Source organism: Cebus imitator, unplaced genomic scaffold (genome assembly GCF_001604975.1).
Source record: "Cebus imitator isolate Cc_AM_T3 unplaced genomic scaffold, Cebus_imitator-1.0 Scaffold5, whole genome shotgun sequence".
Taxonomy (NCBI): domain Eukaryota; kingdom Metazoa; phylum Chordata; class Mammalia; order Primates; family Cebidae; genus Cebus; species Cebus imitator.
The window spans coordinates 11,539,380-11,567,005 of record NW_016107320.1 but is presented as its reverse complement, the minus strand read 5'-3'; the positions used below and the strand labels follow the sequence as shown (position 1 = coordinate 11,567,005).

Below are 27,626 nucleotides of genomic sequence, written 5' to 3'. Positions count from 1 at the left end.
GCTGATATCCAAAATTTACAAAGAACTAAAGCATATTTACAAGAAAAAAACTAACAAGCCCATTCAAAAGTGGGCAAAGGATATGAACAGACACTTCTCAAAAGAAGACATAAGTGAGGCCAACAAACATATGAAAAAATGCTCATCATCACTGGTCATCAGAGAAATGCAAATCAAAACTACACTGAGATACCATCTCACGCCGGTTAGAATGGCGATAAATTTTCAATGTAAATAATTATAAGTATAATTATACAAATATAATTATTTACATGGAACCCCCTAATATTACTACAGAAAAAAATAAAATTTATGTGGTTAGATATAAAAACTAATATACAAAATTTAATTGTGTTTTCCCTGTATATAAAGCAAACAACTAGTAAACCCAACTGGAAGATATTACTTTCACTAATATCAGAAAATACCAAGTACCTAGAAATAAAAGTTAGTAAGCTCTCTACCTGAGAAATTATACCATATTTTTAAGAGGTACTAAGTTAGAACTAAATAAATGAATAACTCCAGTATAGTAAAAGTTGGGAAGGGTTTGTAGCCTAAAGTAGTCAATGCTGCATCTAAAGTTTTGATTAGATTTTCATTAAATTTCTGCAGTTTTCCATAATAAAATAATATACATGATAAAATAATCTTAAAATTTATATAAAACATAAAGGGCCAAGGAAAGCTTATCAACTATCAAAAAACAAAATGAAAGTTAAAAAGACTTGCCCTATAGATATATAGGACTTGCTATAAAGTAATTAAAAGACTATAGCACTAATACAGGGATAGAGAAATTAATGAAGATTTACACAGAGTTATAAATCTTGATTTATATTTATTATGAAGATAAAATAAACATAAATTAATTTAATGTAAATAATTATAACAAATATAAATAATTATACAATTAATTATAAATATAATTATTTACATGGAAACCCTTAATATTACTACAAAAAAAATAAAGTTTATGTGGTTAGAAAAAAGATTAATATACAAAACTAATTACAAGATTAATATGTATAATTTCTATATAAAATAGAAAGTACACTATTCATAGTGGTGGCATGCCGAATCAATGAGGAGAGAGGAGGGTTTTTCAATAACTGACATTGACAAAATAATTATATTTGTATGGAATAAGGTAAAAACTTTATAAATGTATCTTCACAAAAAATTCTAAATAAATTAGAGACTTAAATGACAAAAACAAAAATTTAAAATTATTGGTAGGAAATGTAGTTCAACATATTTTAAACAATGGAATGGGGAAAGAGTTTCTAAACAAAGACAAGAAGTGCTTTAATATAATAGAAAATATTCAATATTTGGCTATAATAATAGTATCAAAAGACATAGTATTCAGTAAAAAGGCAAATTATAAACTGGAAGAAGAAATTGTAGCTCCCACAACTGACTAAGAATTAGTGTAAATAACATATTACACATTCCTGAAATTATATAACAAAAACCACACTAAATAGTTAAGTAAAAAAATAGGCAAAACACATGGATGAGTATGTCACGGAAAGAGAAAAGGTGTGTGACTAATAAACATGGTGAAGCTCCACATCTGTAGTGATAAAGAGCATAAAATCAAAACCACAAGAAGGTTCCATTTTACATTGATTTTATTGCAAAGATTAAAAAATATAACCATACCAATTGTTACAAAGAATGTAGATATATAGATATGTGAAGTCTCTTACACATTTCTGAAAGGCTTGCAAAATGGTGCAATAATTTGGCAAAAATGCCTAAAAATGAACATTCACATACTTAACACTATTAAGCACACACACTTACAAGCACGTTGATAACAAAATTATTTCCAATTTCAAAATTTAGAGGTAACCCCAATCACACCAAAAGAAGTGTGGAGCTGAGGAAAATGAATATTACTAACAAGAAAAACCAATTAACTATAGCAACACTCAAAAATATGAAAACATCTTACTAATATAATATAAAGTGAATAAAACCTAACCCCCCAAATATTACACTAGTATGGTATTCCCTCTATAAAGTTTAACATGTCTAAAGTAATATGCACATTTTGGAGGTGTATATAGATTTAATAAAACATAGGAGTAAGAAAGAATGGTAGTGATATTAAAAAAATTGACAGCAGGTTGAAATATGGAGAGGATCATACAGTTAGATATGGGTTATTGTCCTAAATTTCATCTTGGTGGTGAGTTCATGCATTGGTGCTTACATTATTAAAAATAAGTAGTAACATAAATAATCAAAATGTGCTTATGTATAAACCAATTAAAGAAGAAAACTAAATCTTAGTAGGAAATGTATTTCAACATATTTTAAACACTGGGATAGGGAAATATTTTCTAAACAAAAAACAAGAAGTGATTAAATATAATAGAAAATGTTCAATATTTGATTGTAATAATATTAAAAACTTTTAAATATCACAAAAACCTGTAATATTCAGTAAAAAGGCAAATAAATTATCAACAGGAAGAAGAGACTTGCAATTCTCATAACTGATGAAGGATCATGTCATCCCTCTACTCACAGCACTCCAACAATCAGAACTGACACAGAGAAAATTACCTTTCTTAAAGTCAAGTCTCTACAATGGACTCAAGACACCTTTAACATCTGGCCCACTACCAACAGCAATATTTTCAAATACTCTGAAGTTATCAATCCTTTGGAGTGAAACTTCCTCTTTTGCCTTAGAATACTTTGCTTTCAGTATGTGATGTAGGACCATCAGCATATGTGGACAAGTGGGAGCTCTGTGCATGTTTGCATACATAAAATATTAACAGAACTGAGAGCTTATACTTTCAAGAATAATAAAGTAGGTAACTTCAGCCAACTCCCTACTGAGGATATATAAAAAAGCTGAATGAAATATTAAAAATGTCTCCTAAGAAATCATCCATGATATAAGCAGACAATGAAGAATTAGGCCAAAATCTTAGAGAAATCGAGTGAAAACCAATTTTCTTCCCATGAAGACATTTCATAATTCAGAAGACGCAGCTACCAAACTGAGATAACATTTGGTGGTCACACACATCAAAGGACAAAAAAGTGCAGCTCCCCTGACATACAAAATTAAGGGTTTGATATCTTTTCCAAAATATGAGCTGGCATAACAAAAGCGTAGAAGCAAAGAAGAACAGTAAAATGTTAAATGTTAAGGTAAATTTAATAAAAATTGGCATTAACTTTGAGTTGGTGGATTTTTTAACCTGAAATAATCTTGTATATACCTGACAAAGGTTCAAATCACATAAATCACATCATATTGTATTCAGATAAAAAAGGACTAACGATTCAGCATAAAAATGGTCAAGATAAATGGTTAACCATTTCATATGATTATTTTGAGATACGTTCCATGGATACCTAGTTTATTGAGGGTTTTTAGCATAAAGGGCTGTTGGATTTTGTCAAAGACCTTCTCTGCATCTATTGAGATAATCATGTGGTTTTTGTCTGTTTATGTGATCGATTATGTTTATAGAATTGCGTATGTTGAACCAGCCTTGCATCTCAGGGATGAAGCCATGTTGATCGTGATGGATAAGCTTTCTGATGTGCTGTTGGATTCGGTTTGCCTGTATTTTATTGAAGATCTTAGCATCAATGTTCATCATGGATATTGGCCTGAAATTTTCATGTTTAGTTGTGCCTCTGCCAGGTTTTGATATCAAGATGATTTTGTTCTCATAAAATGAGTTAGTGAGGATTCCCTCTTTTTGTATTGTTTGAAATAGTTTCAGAAGGAATCGTACCAGCTCCTCTTTGCACCTCTGGTAGAATTTGGCTGTGAATCCATCTGGTCCTGGATTTTTTTTGGTTGGTAGGCTATTTATTGCTACCTCAACTTCAGACCTTGTTATTGATCTATTCAGGGATTCAACTTCTTTCTGGTTTAGTCTTGCAGGGGTGTAAGTATCCAGGAGTTTATTCATTTCTTCTAGATTTACTGGTTTATGTGCATAGAGGTGTTTGTAGTAATCTCTGATGGTAGTTTATTTCTGTGGAATTGGTGGTAATATCCCCTTTATCATTTTTTATCGCATCTATTTGATTCTTCTTTCTCTTCTTTTTTACTAATCTGGCTAGTGGTCTATCTATTTCGTTGATCTTTTCAAAAAACCAGCTCCGGGATTTGTTGATTTTTTCGAAGGGCTTTTTGTGCCTCTATTTCCTTCATTTCTGCTTTGATCTTAGTTATGTCTTGTCTTCTGCTAGGTTTTGAGTTTGTTTGATCTTGCTACTCTAGATTTTTTCATTGTGATATTAGGGTGTCGATTTTAGATCTTCCCTAGCTTCTCATGTGGGCATTTAGTGCTATAAATTTTCCCCTTGACGCTGCTTTAAATGTGTCCCAGAGATTCTGGTACATTGTGTCTTCATTTTCATTGGTTTCGAAGAACACCTTTATTTCTGCCTTCACTTCATTATTTATCCAGTAGTCATTCAGGAGCAGCTTGCTCAGTTTCCATGTAGTTGTGTGGTTTTGAGTGAGTAATCCTGTGTTCTAATTTGATTACTCTGTGGTCTGAGGTCTTTAGAGAATCGGCTCTATGTCCAGGATCCTGTCATCTAAATTAGACCTAGACCTGGATGGGAGCTCCTTAACATGTCTAGTCTTGATGTGAAGACCTGTGAACTGAATGGATAAGTGATTACCCCCACTACAACAGCCAACACACCATGATGACACCAACAAGGATAGAAAAAATGTAATAGACAAGCCCCATCAAAAGCTGTGGGGGTTGTAATGGAGGGCACCAAGAAATCACGGGTCCACAGAAATTCTGAAATCTGAGCATATGTTATTAGAAGTAGAGAATGTTTCTCAATTATGGCCCAGTTTTGTGTTCCTGAGTTAATCTATTGTCCATAATTCTTTTCTCTGTCCTCTGATCCTGAGTCATCATCCTTCCCTTTTTTTAATAAAAGGCCAATATTTATGCTTGAGTAGCTTTCTCTGCCTGATTCCTGTGTGTGCTAAATTGGGCTCAGAAACTTTTTTTTTCTTCATTTTGATCTCTTTCTTTCCCTTTACTTCAAGTTGGTAGGACTGCTATCAGAAAATTTTTGTTTAAAGCACTGAGAATATTCTATAAACCTAATTCGGGTTCATGTCATCCCTTAAAAGCCAGGTCCATGATGCCTTGGAGACAGATCTCTCTCCATCTTGACAATGTAAGGCTTCAGGGAAGAACATCTTTAAGCTTCTTTGCAGCCCCTTTGCTTTACTGAGAGCCTCTGGAAGTCACCACCTTAAATCTTTTTGAGGTCTTAACAAATGATCTTACAGCTTGAATCTTTGAATTTGACCTTGAGGTCAAATGTTATGGATTGCACCCTAAATTTGACTTTTTTCTCTCTGAGGTCATTTTTCCTCTTGACTTTTTTTCATTCTGCCTTGATACCATGCATGGACTGCTCTTCCTCCAGTACCCAACAGTAATTTCCTCATTGCTCTTCCAGCCTTTACTGAGTCTCCATGAAATTCTGCTGGTCTCTGTCTCCACCAGTTTCAAGGAAAAGCCCACATTTTGGCTCTTGGTGTGGTAGCACCTCACTTCCAGTACCACTTGTTGTATCAATTATCCATTTCTGCAAAACACATCATCCTAGAAATGACTGATCTTATACAGCAATAACATACTATATTCACGATTTTGTAGGTTGGCTGGTCTTAGCCAGGTTGTTCTTCTGTTCCATATATTGTTGACTAGAGCTGTCTACATATGAACATTCATCCAGGAGCTTGACAGGGAACTGGAATGTCCAAAGTGGCTATACACACAACTGTTGCTTCAGCTATATGAATAGAGTAGCTGACAGCTGACTGGGCCTTCTCTCCAGCAAGGTAGTATGGCTTTTTACGTGATGACTCAGGGCTCTAAGTGGAAGCTGGAACTGTTAATCCTCCTAAATGCTAGACCTGAAGTAGCAAAGTGTCTCATCTTCTGTGTTGTATTTATCAAATCAAGCCACAGGTCACCCAGATTCAAAGGTAGAAGAAAGAAACTTCACATTTAAATGGGAGAAGGGGCATGAGTATATAGTAAAAGGAGGGCATGTTAACAGCAGTGTTGAAGGAAACTCTACCACAATTATAGATTGTGATAACTTCTTCAAGGGAAATAAAAGAGTAATGAGATAGAAGGAAATTACAGAACACCAATTTAGATAGAAGGCATAGGGAATGTCTCTCTGTTGAAGAATGGGAATAACTGGTCATATCAAGGGAGAAGAGCTTTAGAGCACAAAGAACAAACCAATAAAGTGACCTTTAGAGAAATTTTGAGAAGACAAGATTTAACTATGAATAGGGTTGTGAGAGTGGAGAAGAAATAGTAGAAATAGAATTAGGATTTACATATGAGACAAAATTAATGGTATTGATGAAATTGTATATAAGGTTTGAGGGAGACAGGAGTATCAGAGACATACTCAGTTTTCTGTTTTAAGGAAATATATTAATCAGGTCTCATTTACTAGGATATAAAATGTTGTTTGCCTTCCTTCTTTTATTTTTGTTTGCTTGCCTTTGAGATAGAAAGGGGAGCACAAGATTATGAGTGCACTTTTGAGAATGTTGAGCTTGATAGGCCTTCATAATACTACAGTGAAAATATCCAGAAGGCAATTAGTTGTATAAATATAAGAAGCCACAAAGAATGTCTAATAAGGATGTAAATTTTCAGAGTTATCAGAGTATAGATGAAATTCACAAATTCTAGGTAGATACTTTCTATATTTTCACCATTAAAAAATTTTTATTCATTATCTTGGTTAAGCAAATACAATAATGCATGTTAGTCCATAAAAATGCAAAGGTGGATAAAACATGTCACATATCTAATGATTTCCCGTCTATCTCAATTGGATTATAATACTTAGTTTCTTATCCCTAGTTTTAGCACTTTTTGTTTTTATTGTTTGCTAACAAAAAATTCAAATAATGCACAAATTGCTAGAAAGATGGGCACAGTGATGCTACTTCAACAGAATTCTTGGCTTGCAGTAACATCATAGAGTGGTTTAAACTGCTATTGGTTATTATATACATGAAGGCTCAAATTTATGGTGAATTGAACATGTCATAATGTGAAAGTAGAGTGCTCAACTACACAGTGCATGAAGATGGAGGCCATCCCATATACAATCCTGCATAAGATCAAAATATCATTTCAAATCTGGCTGACTTATTTAGTGAATGATATTTGGGCAAGTGATTAATAATTTGTGAAAAATAAAGAAGTTAATTCTCTACACTTCAGGCAAAAGCAATTCCATGGATCTTAAATTCCAAAAATTACAATCTAGGAACACAAAAGTGTAGAGGAATGTGAACTTAATTCTAAAACAGAGAGGCCAGAGAATTTCAGTAAAGCAAGGAGCCAAAAAGAATGAGCTGAATGGAGTGCATGCAAATCAAACACTTCTGTAAGAAAATAAAAACACAGGAGAAATTAAAAGGTGAAAGCAAAAAGAATAACATGTATAACATATAAAACAAAAGGACTAGTATCAACATATATTGAGTAGAAAAGTCAATAAAGCAACAGGTAATTCATCTAAAAAGAGGGAATGAAAGAAAGAAAGAAAGGGAAATTTCAAAAAGAAAAGCCAACAGTCAAAACATAAATGAGTCCATCTCACTAAATTGAAAATTATAAAATGAAAATGTAAGAAAACACTTTATATACTTAAACTATATCTAAAATCTTTCTTTACTAAATATGTATTTCCCAGTGCTTGACAAAATATTTGACTTTGACTCTGCTAGTGGAAAGGTAGACTGAATAGAACAAAAACACCATCAAGAAGAATCATTTCTGCATTGATTTGAGCTTCACATTTCTAATTCTAAGAATTAACAGAATAATAATTATAAAGTGCACCAGGCTTTTGCAGAAGATTGAAGTCATGTCTGATAATAATGTGTAGAGTAACCTAAATGCCAAATAATAATCACTTAAATCATACTAGTACTTATGCAGAAAATCATCTGACAAGATATATTTCAAAATATTTGCAGAGATTAGCTGTGGTCATGATATTCCTTTTCCTTTTGTTTATGATCCATTCCTAAATGTTCTATAAATATTGTGAAGGTAATTTTCTTGCAATACAAATATTCACATATATTTTAAGTATTAATTTAGAACCATGAGCCATACAGATATACTTACTCTCCCAGGAAAACAATTTCGGTGTTGATTTCTCCTGACTTGTGGCGGAGGAAATTCCTCAGGAAAGCAGTCACACTGTCCACCGTGATGTTTCCACAGACCACAATGAACCTAGACAGCAAGAACAGGTGAGGTGGATCATCTGAGAAACACAAACACCTTCCTGTCAGCACTTAGAGCTGGACAGTTAGCTTAAACTTGGTTTTCAATAAATGTGGTATTTGCATCACCCAGATTTTAAACATAGTAACACTAAAGACTGCATTTCTAATACAAAAGAAACATCAGATATCCATAGCCTTTTATCTCATAAAGTAGAATGTGACTCCAAACATTTAAATTGCACTTAGCTTTTTAAGAATGCAAGAGTTACTATCATTACTGCTAGACATTTCACATTTATTTATAGCTTATAATAGACTTTTCATTCCAGTTTTCATTTGATTCTTAGTTGTCTGATATGGAGTTTTCGTTGTTGTTGTGTGTTTTTTCTTGAGAAGCAGCAAAGTTCATAATTTTTTCCACAGCCAAATACCATGGCTGAGAAAGCAACACATTCCAAGTTGTTTCAGCTTATTTTCCACATGTACAAATATCTAGCAGTTACAAAAAACGTGAGCCCAGTGGAGAAACATTGAAGACAGGTGCAGAGCTCTATGTATATAGTTTTTGTCATGAAAAATTTTCTTAGGTTTAATGCATTTAAAGGAGCTATTGAAAACATGATTTTAGCCTAAGTTAATGTTAAAGTTCCCAAACCTTATTGACTGATTTAGTATGTGCCCCATGGGCCTTTCCTGAGGCAAATGAGGACAGATTTTGGCTTATCTAGGTAAGTTCATTGCTTCTTATTTATTTTTTGTTCATTTCCTCATATTTTTCTTTTTCCCTTTATAGTCCTAGATCAGTTATAGTTTTCATCCAACTGTATTAAGAGGCTGCTTCGAAGGAGTCTGTCTCCATTATGCCTCTTTCATTACAGCAGACAGGAACTAAATTTTAAAAAGGATCACATCTAATTTAAGATCTCCATTTCATTCTTTTTGTCTTAGATGGAAAAAAAGCCAAATGGAAACTAAGGTAACATAAATCCACAAAATAAATATTATAAAAACATTTATTATTATTTTTATTATAAAAACATTATAAAAAATAAATATTATAAAAACAACTCCATTCCATTTTCCTCCTGAGAACACATGGCTGTGGCATGGAGAAGAAAAAAATCAGTCATCTAAGAGGCGCTGTAGAAGAGAGGGTAGAAACTTCTAATCATGCTGGCAAATCCTCATCCATAAATGAGCCCCAGATGGTTTGGTGGAGCTTTGGCTAAGAAAATGGAATGAAATTAATTATTTTAAATTGGAATCATGGCTTTAGTCTGATGTAAAGTTAGCTGTAAATTACCCATACAAGGAAAATGAGTAAGACAATTGGTAATGGCTGTAGGGGAAGTGTTAGTGATAAGGAATGCACAAATAATGCCAACAATAATATTTATTAACAGTGAATTACATTATCTGTAATTTTAGTTGACTTAGTGTTCTTATGAGCGTTTATGTAGTGGTTTGTATCAAATAGCAAATATTTTCTTACGGTCTTTAGTTTAGCATAGTTCTTTTCAGTGAATGAAGGATGTTACTGATATATTTAACTTGGATTCTATAGCTAAGCTAGAAAATAGATGTCTAGAACGAGATATATGGCTAACAGAATTTCTCAAACTGTAGAAATTTTACTTAAAACACGACTTACTTCTTTCCTTTGAGTGCTTTATAGGAACTGGTGTATTTCCTCTTATTGGCAAACAGTTCCACCATTTCAGGTATAAAGTTCGCAAATAATATCTAAAATTGATCAGTAAATAAAAACTTAGGTCTCATTATTTTGATGGATACTCCAAAAATTTCAAGATTAGAAAGGAAAAAGAGGGTATATAAAACTTTCTGTCATCTAAGAGCACATAATAGCATGTTAACCATGTTAGCATTGACACTGTTTTTCTTCCTTATATCAGCCTTTGGATTTTGTTAAAATTTAATATAAGGCTTTTATGCATTCAAAATGATGAAAGCAAAGAAAAGTGGCAAGATGACTTCCCCACATGTCCTATCCTTTTGTCACTTTTTTTTTTGTTTGTTTTCATTGTTGAAGCAGTGTCTCAGTCTGTCTCCCAGGCTGGAGCATAGTAGCGAGATCTGGGATCACTGCAACCTCAGCCTCCCAGGTTCAAGTGATTCTCCTGCCTCAGACTCCCAAGTGGCTAGGACTGCAAGTGTCCACCACCATGCCCAGTGGATTTTTGTGTTTTTAGTAGAGATACGGTTTCTCCATGTTGGCCAGGCTGGTCTCGAACTCCTGATCTCAGGTGATCCACCCGCCTTAGCCTCCCAAAATGCTGGGATTACAGGCATGAGCCACCACACCTGGCCCTCCTTTTATCACTTTTAACTTCCCTTCTCCCTCTGACTTTATTCTATTTGGGGCTTGGGAAAATTAAAGCATATGCGACAGAGGAGGGTTAAGAGACAATGACTAAAATGAAGAGATGTGAGATGGTGGATGGGTAGATATCAAAAAGTGGAGACCTCTGTTGTAGTTTTTAAGAAATTGAAATGAAAGCCACTAAAAGAAAAGGAGGTTTTTGCCTTCGCTACATTCATAAGCCAGGCACAGATGTTCACGTCTCTAAAGTTAAATGCTGTTTTGGTGAAAGGTTACTCATTTGGGCTGAGAGAAATGGAATTTTCTTCAGACTAAATCTCAAGTATGCTTCCTTTTTAGAAGAAAGACTAATTTTATGGGCAAACTATGAAGGAAGATAAGTTTGCTCAAATCAATGTAGAGCCTAATAAGGAAAGCCTGCTTCTTTTGTCTGCCATCCTTCATCCCTGGCAACCAAGCAATTTTATCCTGAGTTCCAGGGGTTGCAGTTTGGAAAATACGGGACCTGTGCATGTTTTTATTTGCTCTCGGCACTTTCCCCAAGTAATGCAACTTTCACTCTTAAATCTAAATTGCTTCATCGATTATCATTAACCAAATGTTTTCTGGTTTATGAAGCTATATTCAAAATATATTAAAAATATTCTTCACCAAACTCCCCAGGGTAAAGAACATTATGAAGGTCCGTCCTAAGGATGTCTTGGGTACCACATCTCCAAAGCCAACGGTTGATGTTGTCATCATGACCAGGTAAATTGATTCAAAATATGATATAGTCTGTGAATTTCTACCTTTGAGCCAGGGATCACCAAAATTTTCCACCTGTCCAAAGAGAGAAGAATCAGGAAAGGTCTCTGAATAGAGTCCAAGAAAACATTTTAGAGAATAGGCAAAACATTAGATTAATTGCACTTCATTCAATTCAAATGACATACTGAGTGGTTTTCAGGTTGCTATGAAGAGTTTCCATAAATGGAAGAGTTTGTAAATCATAGGTAGTAATTGTAAAGTCTTGATTTCCTTAGCTATAATCATTGCCAAAATCTGAGGGGCCTTGTGGCTCCAGCTCAGCACTTGAAAAGCTCCACTGGGGACAGATGCCTCTGTGCTCTCTTCCAGCAGGAACAAGCATTGCATCCAGGAGCCAGGGAACTCCAAAGGCTTTCATCTCAGATTGAGCAATTATGACCTATTCTTACTTTTTAACCAGGTTAGGGTTATCATTAAGAAAAGAAGCACATAAATGTGCACTTCATTTCAGTGAGCTTAAGCACATAGAATGCTAGTACTTAAGAAAAAATAAACAGGTTTTCCAGGTAGTTTCCCTCTTTGCATGATGGTCCTTTCAGTGATTAAAAAAAAAAATTAAAAATATTTTTCTCTGATTTTTCCTTTGGGCCTTCACCTTTCAAGAAAACTAAATTTATCAGATTATCTCTTTATGTTAGATAAATGAAGTAACTTAGACATTTATATCATATATAAATTTCTTATAAATGTATGTAAAATATTACATGACAATATATTATATATTATATATAACATACATTTATATATGTGTACAGTTTATAATAAAATATTTTTTTTGTTTTCTCTTTTTAGGCCTTTTTTCCTCTTCATCTCACATATTTTCTAGATATTTTCCATTTCCATTTAGCACAAAAGATGATAATATCTTAGAGATGTCTGACTAGGGGAAGTAGGTTTTTTTGTTTTGTTGTTAAGAACTGGAATGGAAATTAGAAACCCTGTGGTTTGTTCAGATATTTGTTCCCTTTTCAAAAGTGACTTGCCGAGTGCTGACCCTTTCTTAAGTTTAATGAGCATGTTAAGAGTGTGGACTACTATAGTATTCCACTCAGAAGTAAGAAAGGGATTACATTTCTGTTCTAACTCTCATGGCCAGCAGTGGATATTGTTGCAAAGTCACTGACTTCTGGAGTCTTCACTATTTTCCAAGACTAGTATATTACAAAAAAAAAAAAAATTAAGTCACACAGATTTAAATCACTCGTATTTATTGGCACAGTTCCCTTTGAGCTAAAATCCCATATTGTCTTTTACAACATCATAATACAGGGATTCAATATTATCCCTGCACAACATGTACAAAGTAAAACTAAATTTATTTTAACCTGAAAATACAGTACCCTTTACAATAATTTAAAGAATGCTTTAAAATTTAACTAATTGCCCTTGGGAATAATAATTTGGCATTTCAAATCCTTTTCCACTTCCTTAGTATTTCTTTAGTTTATGGAGGAAGGAAGCTGGCAGGCTTCTGTGGGTCTACTTATTTATACTGTTTTTCTTCTTAACCATATTAGCATTGATCCATTAGTCCAAGGTGGGAAATACAGTTAGGATAAAGTATTGTGGACTAATGTTAAGAGACTGAATTATTATCTATTTTATCTCTACATTTCAAAACTGAATTTTTATTATTTTAAACTTTGTTTCAACTTTAGATAAGACACACTATGAAGAAGAAGAATATGAGGGCACTCTTTCAACTCCTTTTACCTGCCCATCAACATTTATATTAGTTATATTACTTTCACATTGTGAACCTTACATTCTAGTCTGTAATGATAATTACCTTGGCTATGTCTTAGCTCTATTTTATATCCATTCAGTAATCACTACTACTACTGTACTTCTTCTTCTTCTTCTTCTTCTTTTTTTGATGGAGTCAAGCTCTGTCACTCAAGCTGGAGTGCAGTGGCATGATCTTGGCTCAATGCAACCTCCACCTCCTGGACTCAAGCAATTCTCCTTCTGAGTAGCTGGGATTACAGGTGCCTGTCACCATGCCCTACTAGTTTTTGTATTTTTAGTATAGATGGGATTTCCCAGACTGGTCTCAAACTCCCAACCTCAAGGCAATTCCCTTACCTTGGCATCCCAAAGCACTGGAATTACAGGCATAAGCCACCAGGCCTGGCCAAACTATCAGGGTTTTTTTTTTTTTTTTTTTAGATGGAATCTCACCCTGTCACTGAGGCTGGAGTTCAGTGATACAATCTCAGCTCCCTGCAACCTCCACCTCTCAGGTTAAAGCAATTCTCCTGCCTCAGCCTCTTGAGTAGCTGGGATTACAGGTGTGTGCCACCATGCCTGGCTAATTTTTTGTATTTTTAGTAAAGACAAGGTTTCACCATGTTAGCCAGGCTGGTCTCAAACTCCTGACTTCCAGTGATGTGGCTGCTTCAGCCTCACAAGTAGCTGAGATTATAGGCACCTGCCACCACACCTGGCTAATTTTTGTATATTTAGTAGAGATGAGGTTTTGCCATGTTAGCCAGGCTGGTCTCCAGCCCTTGAGCTCCAATAATGTGCCCACCTTTCCCTTCCAAAGTGCTAGGATTACAGGTGTAAGCCACTGCACCCGACCACTACCACTACTTCTGACCATGGCTTCCACATTCTTCAATTCTCTTTTCCTTGATTTTCTATGTGTCTGAATTGTATCATTAAGTTTTAATACAGATTCAAAAGAACCTTGCTGGTGCATTTCGGCTTGCATACTTTAAATGACAGGACAGGTTATACTCTCTTTTATGCAAACTTTATAGACACTGCTGTATCATCTTCTGGTATTGACCAATATTGCCAGGAAATCTGAAGTTAGTCTCCTTGATTTCCCCCTGTATAGACCTTGCTTTTTTCTGCTTGGATTATCTTTTTATCCCTGAATGTCAGTAACTACTCCAAGATATGATTGGAATTAATAAGTTAGAATCATCTCTCCTGGAATATAGTCTATCCTTTACAAGTTCAACACCTTATTTTAAAACACTTTTCTGCTGCAATTTGTTCTCTTATTTTCTGTAAGACACGAACGATATTTACAGTAGGTTGAATCAATACTGCCCTTTTTGATGTTCCTTCTTCTTTACATTTGAGTATATTTGTTACTTTCCATGTCAAGATTTTTGCTCCAGTCCTGTCCATCATGTTTCTGAATGTGTTTTTGTCAAATTTGTTACATTTTGCTTCCCTCTAATGTGGTTTTTAGCTCTGTAATGCTCTTCTTATTTTTCTCTGGTACATTTTGGCCCACTTTCAATTCCTTCTATTGTTTAATAATCCCTTAGTTAAAACCTTATAAATATTCTATGAAGCATCACTTTTAGTTTTTCTAAAAAACTTATTTGTATTTTTTTAAAATATAAATGGCTTTTTTCTCTTAACTTTTCCTTTGTTCTCTTGGACAAATTATCAAATTGTTGCTTTCATAACTGTTTTATTTTATAACTTCCATTATACTAGTGTTGCTCTGCTCCAAAACACCTTCTAGTTACTTTTAGCAGAATTTAGGCACAGGCACCATATTGATTCCTTTCTAGTTAAAATTCATCTTTGAATGATATCATCTTTTCGCTGAAGGATAGTGTGAGAACAGGAAGATGGTGAATTAGGACAACCATAGCTCTTATTTTGGCTTGCCATTTCAAATATCCTCTCAATAAAATCTGCTATTTTATTTTCTCTGGGATATAGCTCTTTTAGTTTTTTAATGTTCTACAAGCTGCTACGGTTCAAAGTGGCATCATTTAATTCATAAGGCATCTGATTGCTTCTCCTTTTTTCTGTGCTTACGTCCTTGCTGGAGGTCTCCTTTCCTGGAAGACCAGATGTCCAGCAGGGAAACATGCTCAAATTCTTGGAGGACTGGAGCAAGAATATAAGGATATAAGTAGGCCTGGCAGAGCCTGTGTTATACCCAGCAGCACCTGCTGTACATAGGGAGAAACTATTCTTCAGCTATGGCTGTTGGTGGCCTTGGGAGAGTGGGATAATTAGCAGCTTATATTTTCCCAAAGAAATAAGACATTTGATTTTTATGTGAGCTTTTTTTAAAAGTCAGCAAGTGACAAAAAATAGCAAACAAAAAATAAAAACATAATTAGGTCAAATATAATAATATGCTTGTAATTGTAGGCCACACTTAGCCTTAGAGCCTCTCATTGAAACAGCTATTAAAGGAAAAAGAAAAAAGTCGTAATGGCTTTTCCTTTGGCATCCTGTGGTGACCAGGAGGTCTCTACAGGGACACTAACAGCTGCTACTCCCCTGGTTGGCCCAGGACTCTAAGCTTATGAAGATATAGTGCTACATTTTATCTATTGCTGATACCTTTGGAGCTTACTATGTCTTCCCTAAGAGTAATTTTGAAAGTTGGAAGAGGGAGCAGAGATACCTTGATTGTAGGAGACGCATATTTGTGAGACTATGAGGTAATGAAAACCTGATAACGGGAAGTAAAAAGACACACCTCTCACTGGCTTACAGTGATGGAGATAAGGGCTCAGCAGGTTCCCTTCCATTTTTTAATAAAAGGATGCTGGTAACAACAGACACCACTAGGGATTAAGATGAGATGCTTACCAGGTGAATGAATCCTGCAGCTGTGAAACAGGTACTGAGAATTACTGACAACAGTTTGGAAAACTTCACTGAGTTACTAGAGGAAGAAAGACAAAGAGCGGTTGAGTCTCTCTAACAGAGTCCAGAACAACATAAACACCTCATCCTCTAAGATGTTGCTACACAAAGTGTGGCTCATGGACCAGAAGGAATGGCGTTACCCGAGAACATATTTGACATGTGGCATCCAAGGCACTACCCCGATCTCCCAATCTGCATTAGTACAAGATTCTTTGCCTGACTCATATACTCATTAGAGGCTGAGAAACACAGCTCTGAAACTCGCCTAGTCCCATATGCTTGTTTGGAAAATTTGAATTTTGCTGTGATAGCCACTGGCCTCACATCACTTTTAAAAATATACTACATGTGGATCATAGAGATTGCTACGTTGTCCAACATAATAATATACAATGCATTATGCCAGGAATCTAAGGAGTAGAAATCCAGGGAGCAGATTTGCAAAACAAAATTCTGAGCGGGACACAAAAATGTAAAGTCACTCAGGCTGCTGAACTGATAACAGGGTCTTTAAGAGAAGAAGGACTAGAGGAGCCCTTGTCGGCTAAGTAGAGCCCTAGAATTTAGCTAAGATCTCTATGGTTTTCAGGCAGCACCACCTGTCACACAGGAAAAGTCTTTCCTCCTCCAGCTTCTCTGTAATTCATAAACACGTTAGCAGTGAAATCCACATGGTCTCTAATATTTGATGCTTCTAATTTTATTGTCAAGGTATGGAGATTTTGAGTGGGTAACAGACCAAACTGCTGAAAATTTTACAAGTGTTGATGCTCAAAGGTAGTTTGGATTACGTTCTTGCTGTTGCCTGGAAATACTTAGGTGCTATTTTTCCGTAAGCAATAGTTCACTGCTGCTACTGGGTAACTTATGCTTTAAGGAATTGTATTATACTCCAAAGCTTGAAGAGTTGTTTCTTTTTTTTTTTTTTACCTAGCTAGGAGACACATGAGTCAAATATGTAGAACCAATGCCTCTGAATTGCTTTGACTTTTTTTTTTTGGTGGAGGGACCTAGAATTAAAACCTAGATAAATTTATATACCATAGCTTTACAAAACAAAGACTAAACCAGCTCTTTAAAATGGTTGCAAAGTTTTCAGCTAATGCAAGATGTAATATAATGGGAGAATGTGAACAAATATTATCTTGTTCTTTATAAATATTTATTTATAAATAAATATTTGTCTCAGCTAAATATTATTAGCTGAGAAATTTCATGATCTTTGCACTGACATTCTGAAAAGACATGTATTGAGTTTGAGGTCCAGTTAATACATTCATTTTCTAATCCAAACTAGTATGTAAGCAGTACTTTGGTCAGGACTACTTACCTGGTCTTGGTGACTCGTAGAATTTGCAAGATTTGAGGGAGTTCCAGCAGCCGCAATGCTCTTAGGAACCTTAAACCTACAAACCAATGGAAAGAAGAAAGCTGTCAAAATCAGAGGGTCACCCCAGAGGGAGCCTACCTTATAACGCCATTGAAATTGCTTGCATTCTTTTTCTCCCTGACATGTTCCAAATTTACTCTCGTGATAGGTATAACAGCATAACCTGTAGTTCAAATACTATCCCTGACGCTGTTGTAACCTAAGGCAATCCCCTCGACTTTTCTAGTTCCCTATCTGTAAGATGGGAATGTAAAATGTAGAATGGTGCTATTATATCAGTACTAACCTCACAGAGTTGTTGCATCCATATTAAGCATGTAGAAGCGTGCCTCACATATTATGGAGACTATTCATTTTACTCTATTTAATTCTTCTTTAGAACGGAGAGCAAATTTACCCTTAACCACTTAAACTTCTGACTATAAAATCTCTATGATATGCTTCACAATGTTTGTACAATGTTTTTCTTTAGGTGGCATGATAATATTAGCAAGGAATAGAATTCATATTTATTTTATAGATAATATAAAATGACATGAAACTGATAAAAGCTACATAATATTCATGCACTGTCAACACATCCGCCTTAAAGACGAAACACCTAATTAAACAATTAAAATATCATAGCACATATGGAGATGATGACTAGCTTTTAAAAACAAAGGGAGGATTTTCATCTCCCCCTGTTCTGTGGGATCCCAGCATAAAGGTGCTATGAGGAGAATGGGATGCTGGAGGCTTGCGTCTCACGTTACAAATGCAGCCAATGCCATCAACAACTATTGAACACCTGCTGTGTGCCTGCTGCACTGCTATGTGTTGAAGTAAAAAAATGGTTTCTGCAACTGTATTACAAAACCATACTATTAAGGTGAGAGGTTTTTAAAATGACGTCAGGCATTAAGGAAAAATGAAAAATAGATACTTGAATGCTGAGTTTTTATTTTTCATGGATATTGCTCCCAGTTCCCACAGTACACGTACCTAGCCAATTGCTCTTCAAATAATAAGAAATAAAGGCTGGTGGGATAGTAAAGATGTCTACCATCGAATTCATCTCTAGCCAGAACTTGATCTTGTCATCAGCTGCCATAAACTATGAAATGGAAGCAGAATAACACAAATTCTATTACCCTTAAGAATTTAAAAGAGAACACAAGGGATACCATTATCCAGCGGCATTTTACTTACTCCATTTACAACTGGAGCCCTGATCTCCTATTTACATATATACAGACACAAATATTTATATGCTATGTAGATGCTTTGGGAGGCCAAGGCAGGCTGATAGCTTGAGGTCTGGAGTTTGAGAGCAGCCTGAACAACATGGCAAAACCTTGTCTCTACCAAAAATACAAACATTAGCTGGTCGCGGTTGCAGGTGCCTGTAATCGCAGGTGCCTGTCATCCCAGCTACCCGGCAGGCTGAAGCAGGAGAAACACTTGAATCTGAGAGGTAGAGGTTGCAGTGAGCCGAGAACATGCCACTGTACTCCAGCCTAGGTGACAAAGCAAGACTCTTTCTTAAAAAAAAAAAAAAAAGATATGTTTTTATATATAACATGCCTATATATACATACATGTATGTGTATATTTTATGTATACACAGTCTCCCACAAACATGGAAGGAATAATGACATTGAAATCTAGATCTAGAACAGGTCTTAATAAATGCTTCTAGAATGAGATAAATATTTAATAAATGAGTGTAGCAAAATAAAACAAAGATACAAAATTGTTTTCCATATTTATGTTGCATGCATGCCACCAGTGGAATCAAGGACATCTCCAGAGACTTGGTACTAAGTTCTGCTAGCTTGTCATTATTAGTAAAGATAGGAATCCAGTAAGGAGGTCATGGCAACACGATGATGGCATTTAACAAAAGAATCATTTTCATTTATATATGTATGTATATATATATATATATATATATATATATATATATGTGTTATTGCACTTTAGGTTCTGGGGTACATGTGCAGAACATGCAGGATTGTTGCATAGGTACGTACATGGCAATGTGGTTTGCTGCCTCCATCCCCGTCACCTATATCTGGCATTTCTCCCCATGTTATTCCTCCCCAACTCCCTACCTGCCGCTGTCCCTTTCCTAGTCTCCCCCAACAGACACCAGTGTGTGATGCTCCCCTCCCTGTGTCCATGTGTTCTCATTGTTCAACACCCACCTATGAGTGAGAACATGTGGTGTTTGATTTTCTGTTCTTGTATCAGTTTGCTGAGAATTATGGTTTCCAGGTTCATCCATGTCCCTACAAAGGACACAAACTCATCATTTTTTATGGCTGCATAGTATTCCATGGCGTATATGTGCCACATTTTCCTTGTCTAGTCTGTCATGATTGGGCATTTGGAATGGTTCCAGGTCTTTGCTATTGTAAACAGTGCCGCAGTGAACATACGTGTGCATGTGTCTTTATAACAGAACAATTTATAATTCTTTGGATATATACCCAGTAATGGGATTGCTGGGTCAAATGGAATTTCTATTTCTCGGTCCTTGAGGAATCACCACACTGTCTTCCACAATTGATGAACTAATTTACACTCCCACCAATAGTGTAAAAGTGTTCCCATTTCTCCACATCCTCTCCAGCATCTGTCTCCAGATTTTTTAATGAATGCCATTCTAACTGGCATGAGACGGTATCTCAATTTGGTTTTGATCTGTATTTCTCTAATGACCAATGATAATGAGCATTTTTTCATATGTTTGTTGGCCTCATATATGTCTTCTTTTGAAAAATGTCTGTTCATATCCTTTGCCCACTTTTGAATGGATTTGTTTGTTTGTTTTTCTTGTAAATCTGTTTTAGTTATTTGTAGATTCTGGATATTAGCCCTTTGTCAGTTGGATAGATTGCAAAAATTTTTTCCTATTCTGTTGGTTGCTGGTTCACTCTAATCATTGATTCTTTTGCTGTACAGAAACTCTGGAGTTTAATTAGATCCGTTTCTTAATCCTGAGTTCTAATTTGATTGCACTGTTGTCTGAGGCTATTTGTTATGATTTCCGTTCTTTTGCATTTGCTGATTAGTGATTTACTTCCAATTATGTGGTCAGTTTTAGAGTAGGTGTGATGTGGTGCTGATAAGAATGTATATTCTGTGGATTTGGGGTGCAGAGTTCTGTAAATGTCTATCAGGTTTTCTTGGTCCAGATCTGAGTTCAAGTCCTGGATATGCTTGTTAATTTTCTGTCTCGTTGATCCATCTAATATTGACAGTGGAATGTTAAAGCCTCCCACTATTATTGTGCGGGAGTCTAAGTCTCTTTGTAGGTTTTAAGAATTTGCTGAATGTATCTGGGTGCTCCTGTATTGGGTGCATATATATTTAGGATAGTTAGCTCTTCTTGTTGCATTGTTCCTTTTACCATTATGTAATGCCCTTCTTTGTCTCTTTTGATCTATGTTTGTTTAAAGTCTATTTTATCAGAGACTAGGATTGCAATTCCTGCCTTTTTTTTGCTCTCAATTTGCTTGGTAAATCTTCCTCCATCCCTTTATTTTGAGTCTATGTGTGTCCTGGCATGTAAGATGAGTTTCCTGGATAGAGCACACCAGTGGGTTTTGTCTTTTTATCCAATTTGCCAATCTGTGTCTTTTGATTGGGGCATTTAGCCCATTTACATTTAAGGTTAATATTATTATGTTTGAATTTGATCCTGCCATTTTGATGCTAGCTGGTTGTTTTGCCCATTAGTTGACACAGTTTCTTCATTGTGTTGATGCTCTTTACCATTTGGTACATTTTGGAGTGGCTGGTACTGATTGTTCCTTTCTATGTTTTGTGCTTCTTTCAGGAGCTCTTGTGGGGCAGTCCTGGTGGTGATGAAATCTCTGAGCAACTGCTTGTTCATAAAGGATTTTATTTCTTCTTCACTTGTGAAGCTTAACTTGGCTTGATATGAAATTCTGGGTGGAAAGTTCTTTTCTTTAAGGATGTTGAATATTGGCTCCCACTCTCTTCTGACTTGTAGGATTTCTGCCGAGAGATCTGCTGGGAGTCTGATGGGTTTCCCACTCTGTGTACCCCCACCTTTCTCCCTGGCTGTGCTTAGCATTTTTTCCTTCATTTCAACCCTGGTGAATCTGCCATTTATGTTCCTTGGGGTTGCTTTTCTTGAGGAATACCTTTGTTGTGTTCTCTGTATTTCCTGGATTTGAATATTGGCCTGCCTTGCTATGTTGGGGAAGTTCTCCTGGATAATATCCTGAAGAGTGGTTTCCAGCTTGGATTCGTTCTCTCTGTCACATTCAGGTACTGCTATCAAACATAGATTAGGTCTTTTTACACAATCCCATACTTCTTGGAGCCTTTTTTCATTTCTTTTTACTCTTTTTTTTCTCTAATCTTGCCTTCTCATTTTGTTTCATTGAGTTGATCTTCAATCTCTGATATCCTTTCTTCTGCTTGGTCGATTCAGCTACTGAAACTTGTGTATGTTTTGTGAAGTTCTCACGTTGTGTTTTTCAGCTCCATTTTCATTTTTTGTTGAAGCTTTTAACCTAGTTTACTGTTTCAAATGCAGGAGAGAGAGTTTTTAGGTATCAGTATATATTTAACAAGTTAGGGCACAGACCATCTATCTTCAGAGTTTGAAAACTTGGGCAGCGTGTAGGACCAACTGAGGCACAGTTAGTTCTCTGTATGTTGTGCCTGTGGTGTTTGGATTTTACTCCCACTTTTGAAAGGTACTTACTCTTAATCCAAAATAGAAACTAAAGAAAGCATTGAAAGTCAAATCAATAGGGATGGTTGTGTCTTCGTATGACGAACAGCTTCTAACAGGGCTGGAAAAGAAATAAGGACAGTTTGCAAAGATGAATATTTTTAAAGTACTGTCTATATAAGACTAACTAAAGAAAAAGAATAGGAAAGTTTTTCGTTATTCACCATGATTCCAGACACTTAAGTTCAGATCTCAAGGAAATTGCTTTTCTCTTGGGAGTAGAGGAATGCATGAACAAAACCAGCGGACTGCCCATGGAGCTGGAAATAACAGGAAAATTACCCACAATTTCTTTCATAAGATGTATTGATTTTATTTCCATTTTAACAATGGGGATTCAGAGCCAGAGAGATTATGGGGCTCTTCTTGGTTTGCAAGAACATCTATCTGGTCAGGATATTTCGACATTTGTTCTCTTCTGATATAGAGATACTCTAGGTCAAATGGATTGATATGAGCTAAATTCAAAGAAAATCTCCTAAAATATCCCTTAGGAATTTACAATGCAAACAACCAGTTCCCCTAGGTTCTCTATAGTTGCCTGGTTTTTGTGGCCTTGCAATCCCAATTCCATTTTAGCTAGAAATCCAATATAATTCCCAGGTGATTGGCATGGAATTCAAATTAGATCAGGCTTTGTCCAAAATAGCTGCCCTAACTGTGAGAAATACAAAGGGAATGCTTTCAGAGGATGTCAGTCAACAATTTGCTTCTTTGTCACAGGTGAGGGCTGGCATTTTCCTTTCTCAATACCATCCAAAGTTGCTTGAAACCTATGAGGAACTCTGAAACTACAACAGAGTTTCTACTCCAGCACCTAAGGAAACCAAAGGCATATGAAACCTTCATGAGTGGCCTAAGTGAGGGAAAGAAGGCCGAAGGCTGGCATTCCAGAGACTCCAGAGCAAATCAGGGGTGGGGGTTGCACAACACCCTGACCCCTAGCAGTGGAAGGTGATAGGATACAAGGAAACTCTTGTATCTTGTGCAGAGCTGAGCTTAGTGCTTAGTGGGGGAAGCTAAACACATCATTCTTTTTTATGAGCGTGTATGTGTGCATGCATGTGTGTGTGTGAAAGTATATTAAGCATTATTCCTGAGGAGAAAATTCTAAATTAGCTGAGCAACATACTGATACAGCAGACAAGCATGACTGGACATTGTACTCACTCAGTAGAATTGATGAAATAGATTATAAGAGACCCGATGCTTAGTACAAAGACAAGGATCATCTGAAAATGAAAAACAGGGACAAATGTCTAAATCTATTTCATTGACATTAAATAAATCAACAAAAGTGTGTGTCTCTTTTTATCGTACCTATGTACATGCAGCCATTTATTCACATATCACTTATGTTAGCATTCATTAATTCATCCATTTATCCATTCAAGAAAACTTGATTGGACTTTTTCTGAGTATTACAAAATGAACATGTACCCATTTTACTTACCAAATTTTAACTTGCACACACATTTCAGAATACAGAGCTTGTCCTTCTTGCTGTTTCTAGAGACTTTTAATCTTTGATCTCAAGATGTCCTATCATGTATTCACCCATCAAACATCTATTAAGTGCTTAATAGGTATTATGCAATTTATAACATGCTAGAAAAGAAGGAGCTATTGGAAATAGACCCTGGATTTGAATTGTTGGTGATATGATAGAAGAAATAATTCCAGACATGTGTTCCCTAAAGGATAGCCAGAATTTTCACAGTAGGGAAAATACTACAAGTGAGAAGAAGGTGACGTTTTACTATGCCAATGCCTTTGGTCTGTAAAACAGGGGGAACTTGGGGAATGCAATTAGAAACTGTCTATTCAAAGCCCTGGATGTGTTTGGATAAATCTTTTGCAGCCTTTGTGACATTTCAGGTTAATTTTAGGTAATTTAGCATTCCTCCAGTTATTTATAGTTTCTAAACCATCCAGCTTTTGAACATGTTTAGTCGAGTGTAATTCTAACAATGAAACTCTGAATTTTATTTATGATTAAATCTTTTATTTATTTGTTTATTTATATTCACTTATTTATTTTGAGATGGAATCTTGCTCTATCCCCAGGCTGGAGTACAGTGGCACGATCTCAGCTCACTGCAACCTCTGTCTCCTGGGTCCACGTGATTCTCTTGCCTCAGCCTCCCAGGTAGCTGGGACTACAGATGTGCACAACCCCATGCCCAGCTAACTTTTGTATTTTTAGTAGAGACAGGGTTTCACCATGTTGGCCGGGATGAGCTCTTGACCTCATGATCCGCCTACCTCAGTCTCCCAAAGTGCTGGGATTACAGGTGTGAGCCACTGTGCCCAGCCAAATCTTCTCTTTATTTTAGCTCAGATGTTCTTTGGGTGGGCTAGGTATATTAGGAAAGGACTCAGTTTCACCTCTATTAACTCTTCTTAGGTTTTTATTCCTGGTTTCTGCTGACTAGGCTTCCTCTGACTTCTCCAGAATTGTAGCTCCATGTGGGGAGGGAACAGAAAGGGGAGACAAGACAAGAAACTGTCTTCCTGAGCTGATATTAGATAATGATGCTCACACCCTGGGGATCTCTGGGTATGAAAGATCTTTAATGTTTACTTTCATGTGTGGTCTCATTGCTCTTTGGAGATTCCAACTTAATTCCTATTCAAATTCCAGAAATATTTCTCTAGCTCCTCTTATGACCCAAGTACTCTTCTGTTTATCAGTGAGCAATATACGCAAAGATCCCTGCCCTCCACAGCCAGGATGACAAATGAAGATAATTAATATGCAAATTATCTGAAATGTTAGAAGCTAAATGCTATGAAAATATAGCGAAGCAAAATAAAGGGGAGAAATGCAAGGGGAAGGGGAAGAGGGAAGACAGTCTTTTTGATATTTAGTGGCCGATCATTCCATTTTTGGTTCCCTTGATTTTGGTGAAGTGTGTTCTTTCATTGCAACTGTTCTCTCTCTCTCTTTTGTTTGCTGCTGGAGCCCTTATCCTCCCAGATTCCCCATTCATCTGGTTATAGAAGTCTCTCCCATGTGATCCACGTCAGGCCCATGGAAACTCTTAAAGTTTCTTTGCTCCAACAAACACTGGAAGGGACAGATTATGCCCCGGGTGGCAACTCATCTCACACAAAGCAGCTAGCCCAACAGTGAGCCACAAAGGAGCCACAGACCTGTCCTCCGTGCTCCCAAAGTTCCAATGGAGGCAAATTGAGATTTCTGAGTGGTCCCTCTTCAGCTTCCTGTCCTAAGTTTGAGATGAGAGGAAAGCACTCCCATATTTCTGCAGCAGCAAAGCTCCTTCCAAAAATGCTCTTCTATTTTTAATTTACCCTAGTTTACATGTGATTGGGTAAGAGGCTGGGAGCTTCAGCTGGTTTTCTTTCAACTGCTTTGTAAGTGGTAGGATCAGGGTCTCAGCTGTTATTGTAAGTTACATTTAAAAAATCTAGGTAAAGTGTTGATGAAGATAGTACTAAGTCTGAGGATCCCATGCAGATATGCATTTACAAGTGTGATGTGAAGCTCAGAAAAGATGTTGGGAGTGGAGATACACACACACACATATACCTCCACTTCAAACATCTTTTAATAGCAGCATATTGGTAATTATTAATTTTAGTAAAATACTTTTGCTTTTCTTTACATATGATTATGTACATTGTTTCTCTCATGAGATCCCATAAAAGGTTCATGCAAAAATCATATATTGACAGATTTCTGGAAAGATGATGGCATACATGCCATATGTTTACAACTCCCCCAAACCATGGAAATGAACAAAAACACATAAGTAAATTTAAAAAGAAAAAAAAATTATCAAAGTTAAGAGCTGCATACCACAAATCCAAAGAATATTATCCAGAAATCATAGGGAAGAGACAGCAAAATGTATTTTATAACCAAAAGAAGGCACTGGGAGTAGATGGCTTTGTAGACACTGAAAAGCGAAAAGATCACCTGGTGCCCAGCAAGGACGCCATCCAGAGACAAAACTCCTTACCTGAGGAATTTAGAAGTCATTCGGACTTTCCTATTATCTAAATCAGGCACCTGGTTCCAGGTTTCTTTCCCCCAAATTCGTAAGTAGCTAGAATTTCTATACGTCTCCAGAATGGATGCATGTTGAAACTCTTTGTGCAACCCTTGTTGAAATCAGGGCCCACGACATCTACAAATGTAATCATTTATTACGATCTATGTGGCTAATATGGTCCAAATTACCCTTAAGCTCCTGCTTTAAGGTCCAGAGTCACCCCTAAGGAAAAGTCCATCTCAGCACACTCAGTCGTGTTTTGCTGAAGCACCTTGCTGAACTCTACTGCAGTTTTCCTTCATTCCAATAACACTTTCCTATCTCAAACCTGTAGTGTTGTCAGTCATTCTTACCAACTCTCAAGATGATTACTTTCTGATGCCAGGGCTCTGCCGCGTCGCCCAACAGACACTGTTCAGTGATCCGGGTAGAAATGAGAAATAATTTGAGAAGAGCTGTACCTTTTTCTTAGATTGGAGGAGCAAAATCTGGAAGAGCTGGCTATTCAGAGATGGGTAGAAAGCCCTGTACCTGAGCCACGGAGGCCATGGTTTGAAGATGGGGCCAGTCAGCCAAAAGTGGCCAAGAGGAGACACTCTGAGGATTAGTAGTCCCAGAGGAGGAACCTCTTGGCTAGTGGCAACAGTTATTTTTCTAGGAGGTACATTAGAAAGAAGTCAAAGAAAAAGCAACTAAAAGAGTGGAGACCTCATCCAGACAGAGCCTTGTCTGTAGAATTGCTGGCCCCAGCCTTATTCCCCATCCTTTTCTTTATGAGGAAACACATAGAAACCTGGGACTTTGATTTTCACAACAGGATCTAAAAATCCATTTAGCTAGTGGATAGTTGCAGGGGTCTTCAGATAAGAAATGAAATCCGATGCAATCTAAAAGGCCACCCTGAGTAGTCTAAACCTTTGGGAATATTAGCTTACAATGGAAAAGTGCCTTTTTATGAGAAGTATAGGAAAACAGGAGGATCAGGCAAAGATAGTACACAGAATGACTTTCATGAAAGTGTTAACTCAGAATCTGTTAAGATTCAACATTTTAAAATTACAATTAGAGTTTCTAGTGAGATTTGAGAGGATATTATACTGATAAAATAAACGAAGCCTACAATCAGAAGGAACAATAATTGAGTAAGAGAGTTCTTGGGGCAGGAGGGAATGTGATTGACAAAATTAAAATCTCAATACAGGTACTGAATATCAGAATGGATACTGATGTAAGTGAACTAGAATAAAGGAATTCTCCAAGACCACCAAGCAAAAAATCCAAGATAAAAATTATAATTAAAAGAGCAGCATATATGCAAGAAAAACAACTATAATGGGCATTCTAGAAGAATAAGACAAACA

At 36.2% G+C, this 27,626-nt stretch overlaps 1 protein-coding gene across 1 annotated transcript in view; it reads right to left on the bottom strand.

The window, feature by feature from the left end:
- KCNU1 (potassium calcium-activated channel subfamily U member 1) overlaps window positions 1–27,626 on the bottom strand; it is a 133,055-nt gene that overhangs the window by 91,016 nt on the left and 14,413 nt on the right. Inside the window, exons 3-10 of the mRNA XM_037741569.1 lie at window positions 23,417–23,478; window positions 22,217–22,307; window positions 18,475–18,586; window positions 17,431–17,506; window positions 16,041–16,116; window positions 11,301–11,471; window positions 9,960–10,051; window positions 8,205–8,315 (exon numbers count right to left, since the gene is read on the bottom strand). Of these exons, the coding sequence (XP_037597497.1) occupies window positions 8,205–8,315; window positions 9,960–10,051; window positions 11,301–11,471; window positions 16,041–16,116; window positions 17,431–17,506; window positions 18,475–18,586; window positions 22,217–22,307; window positions 23,417–23,478 (791 nt within the window). The remainder of the gene's footprint in view (window positions 1–8,204; window positions 8,316–9,959; window positions 10,052–11,300; window positions 11,472–16,040; window positions 16,117–17,430; window positions 17,507–18,474; window positions 18,587–22,216; window positions 22,308–23,416; window positions 23,479–27,626) is intronic.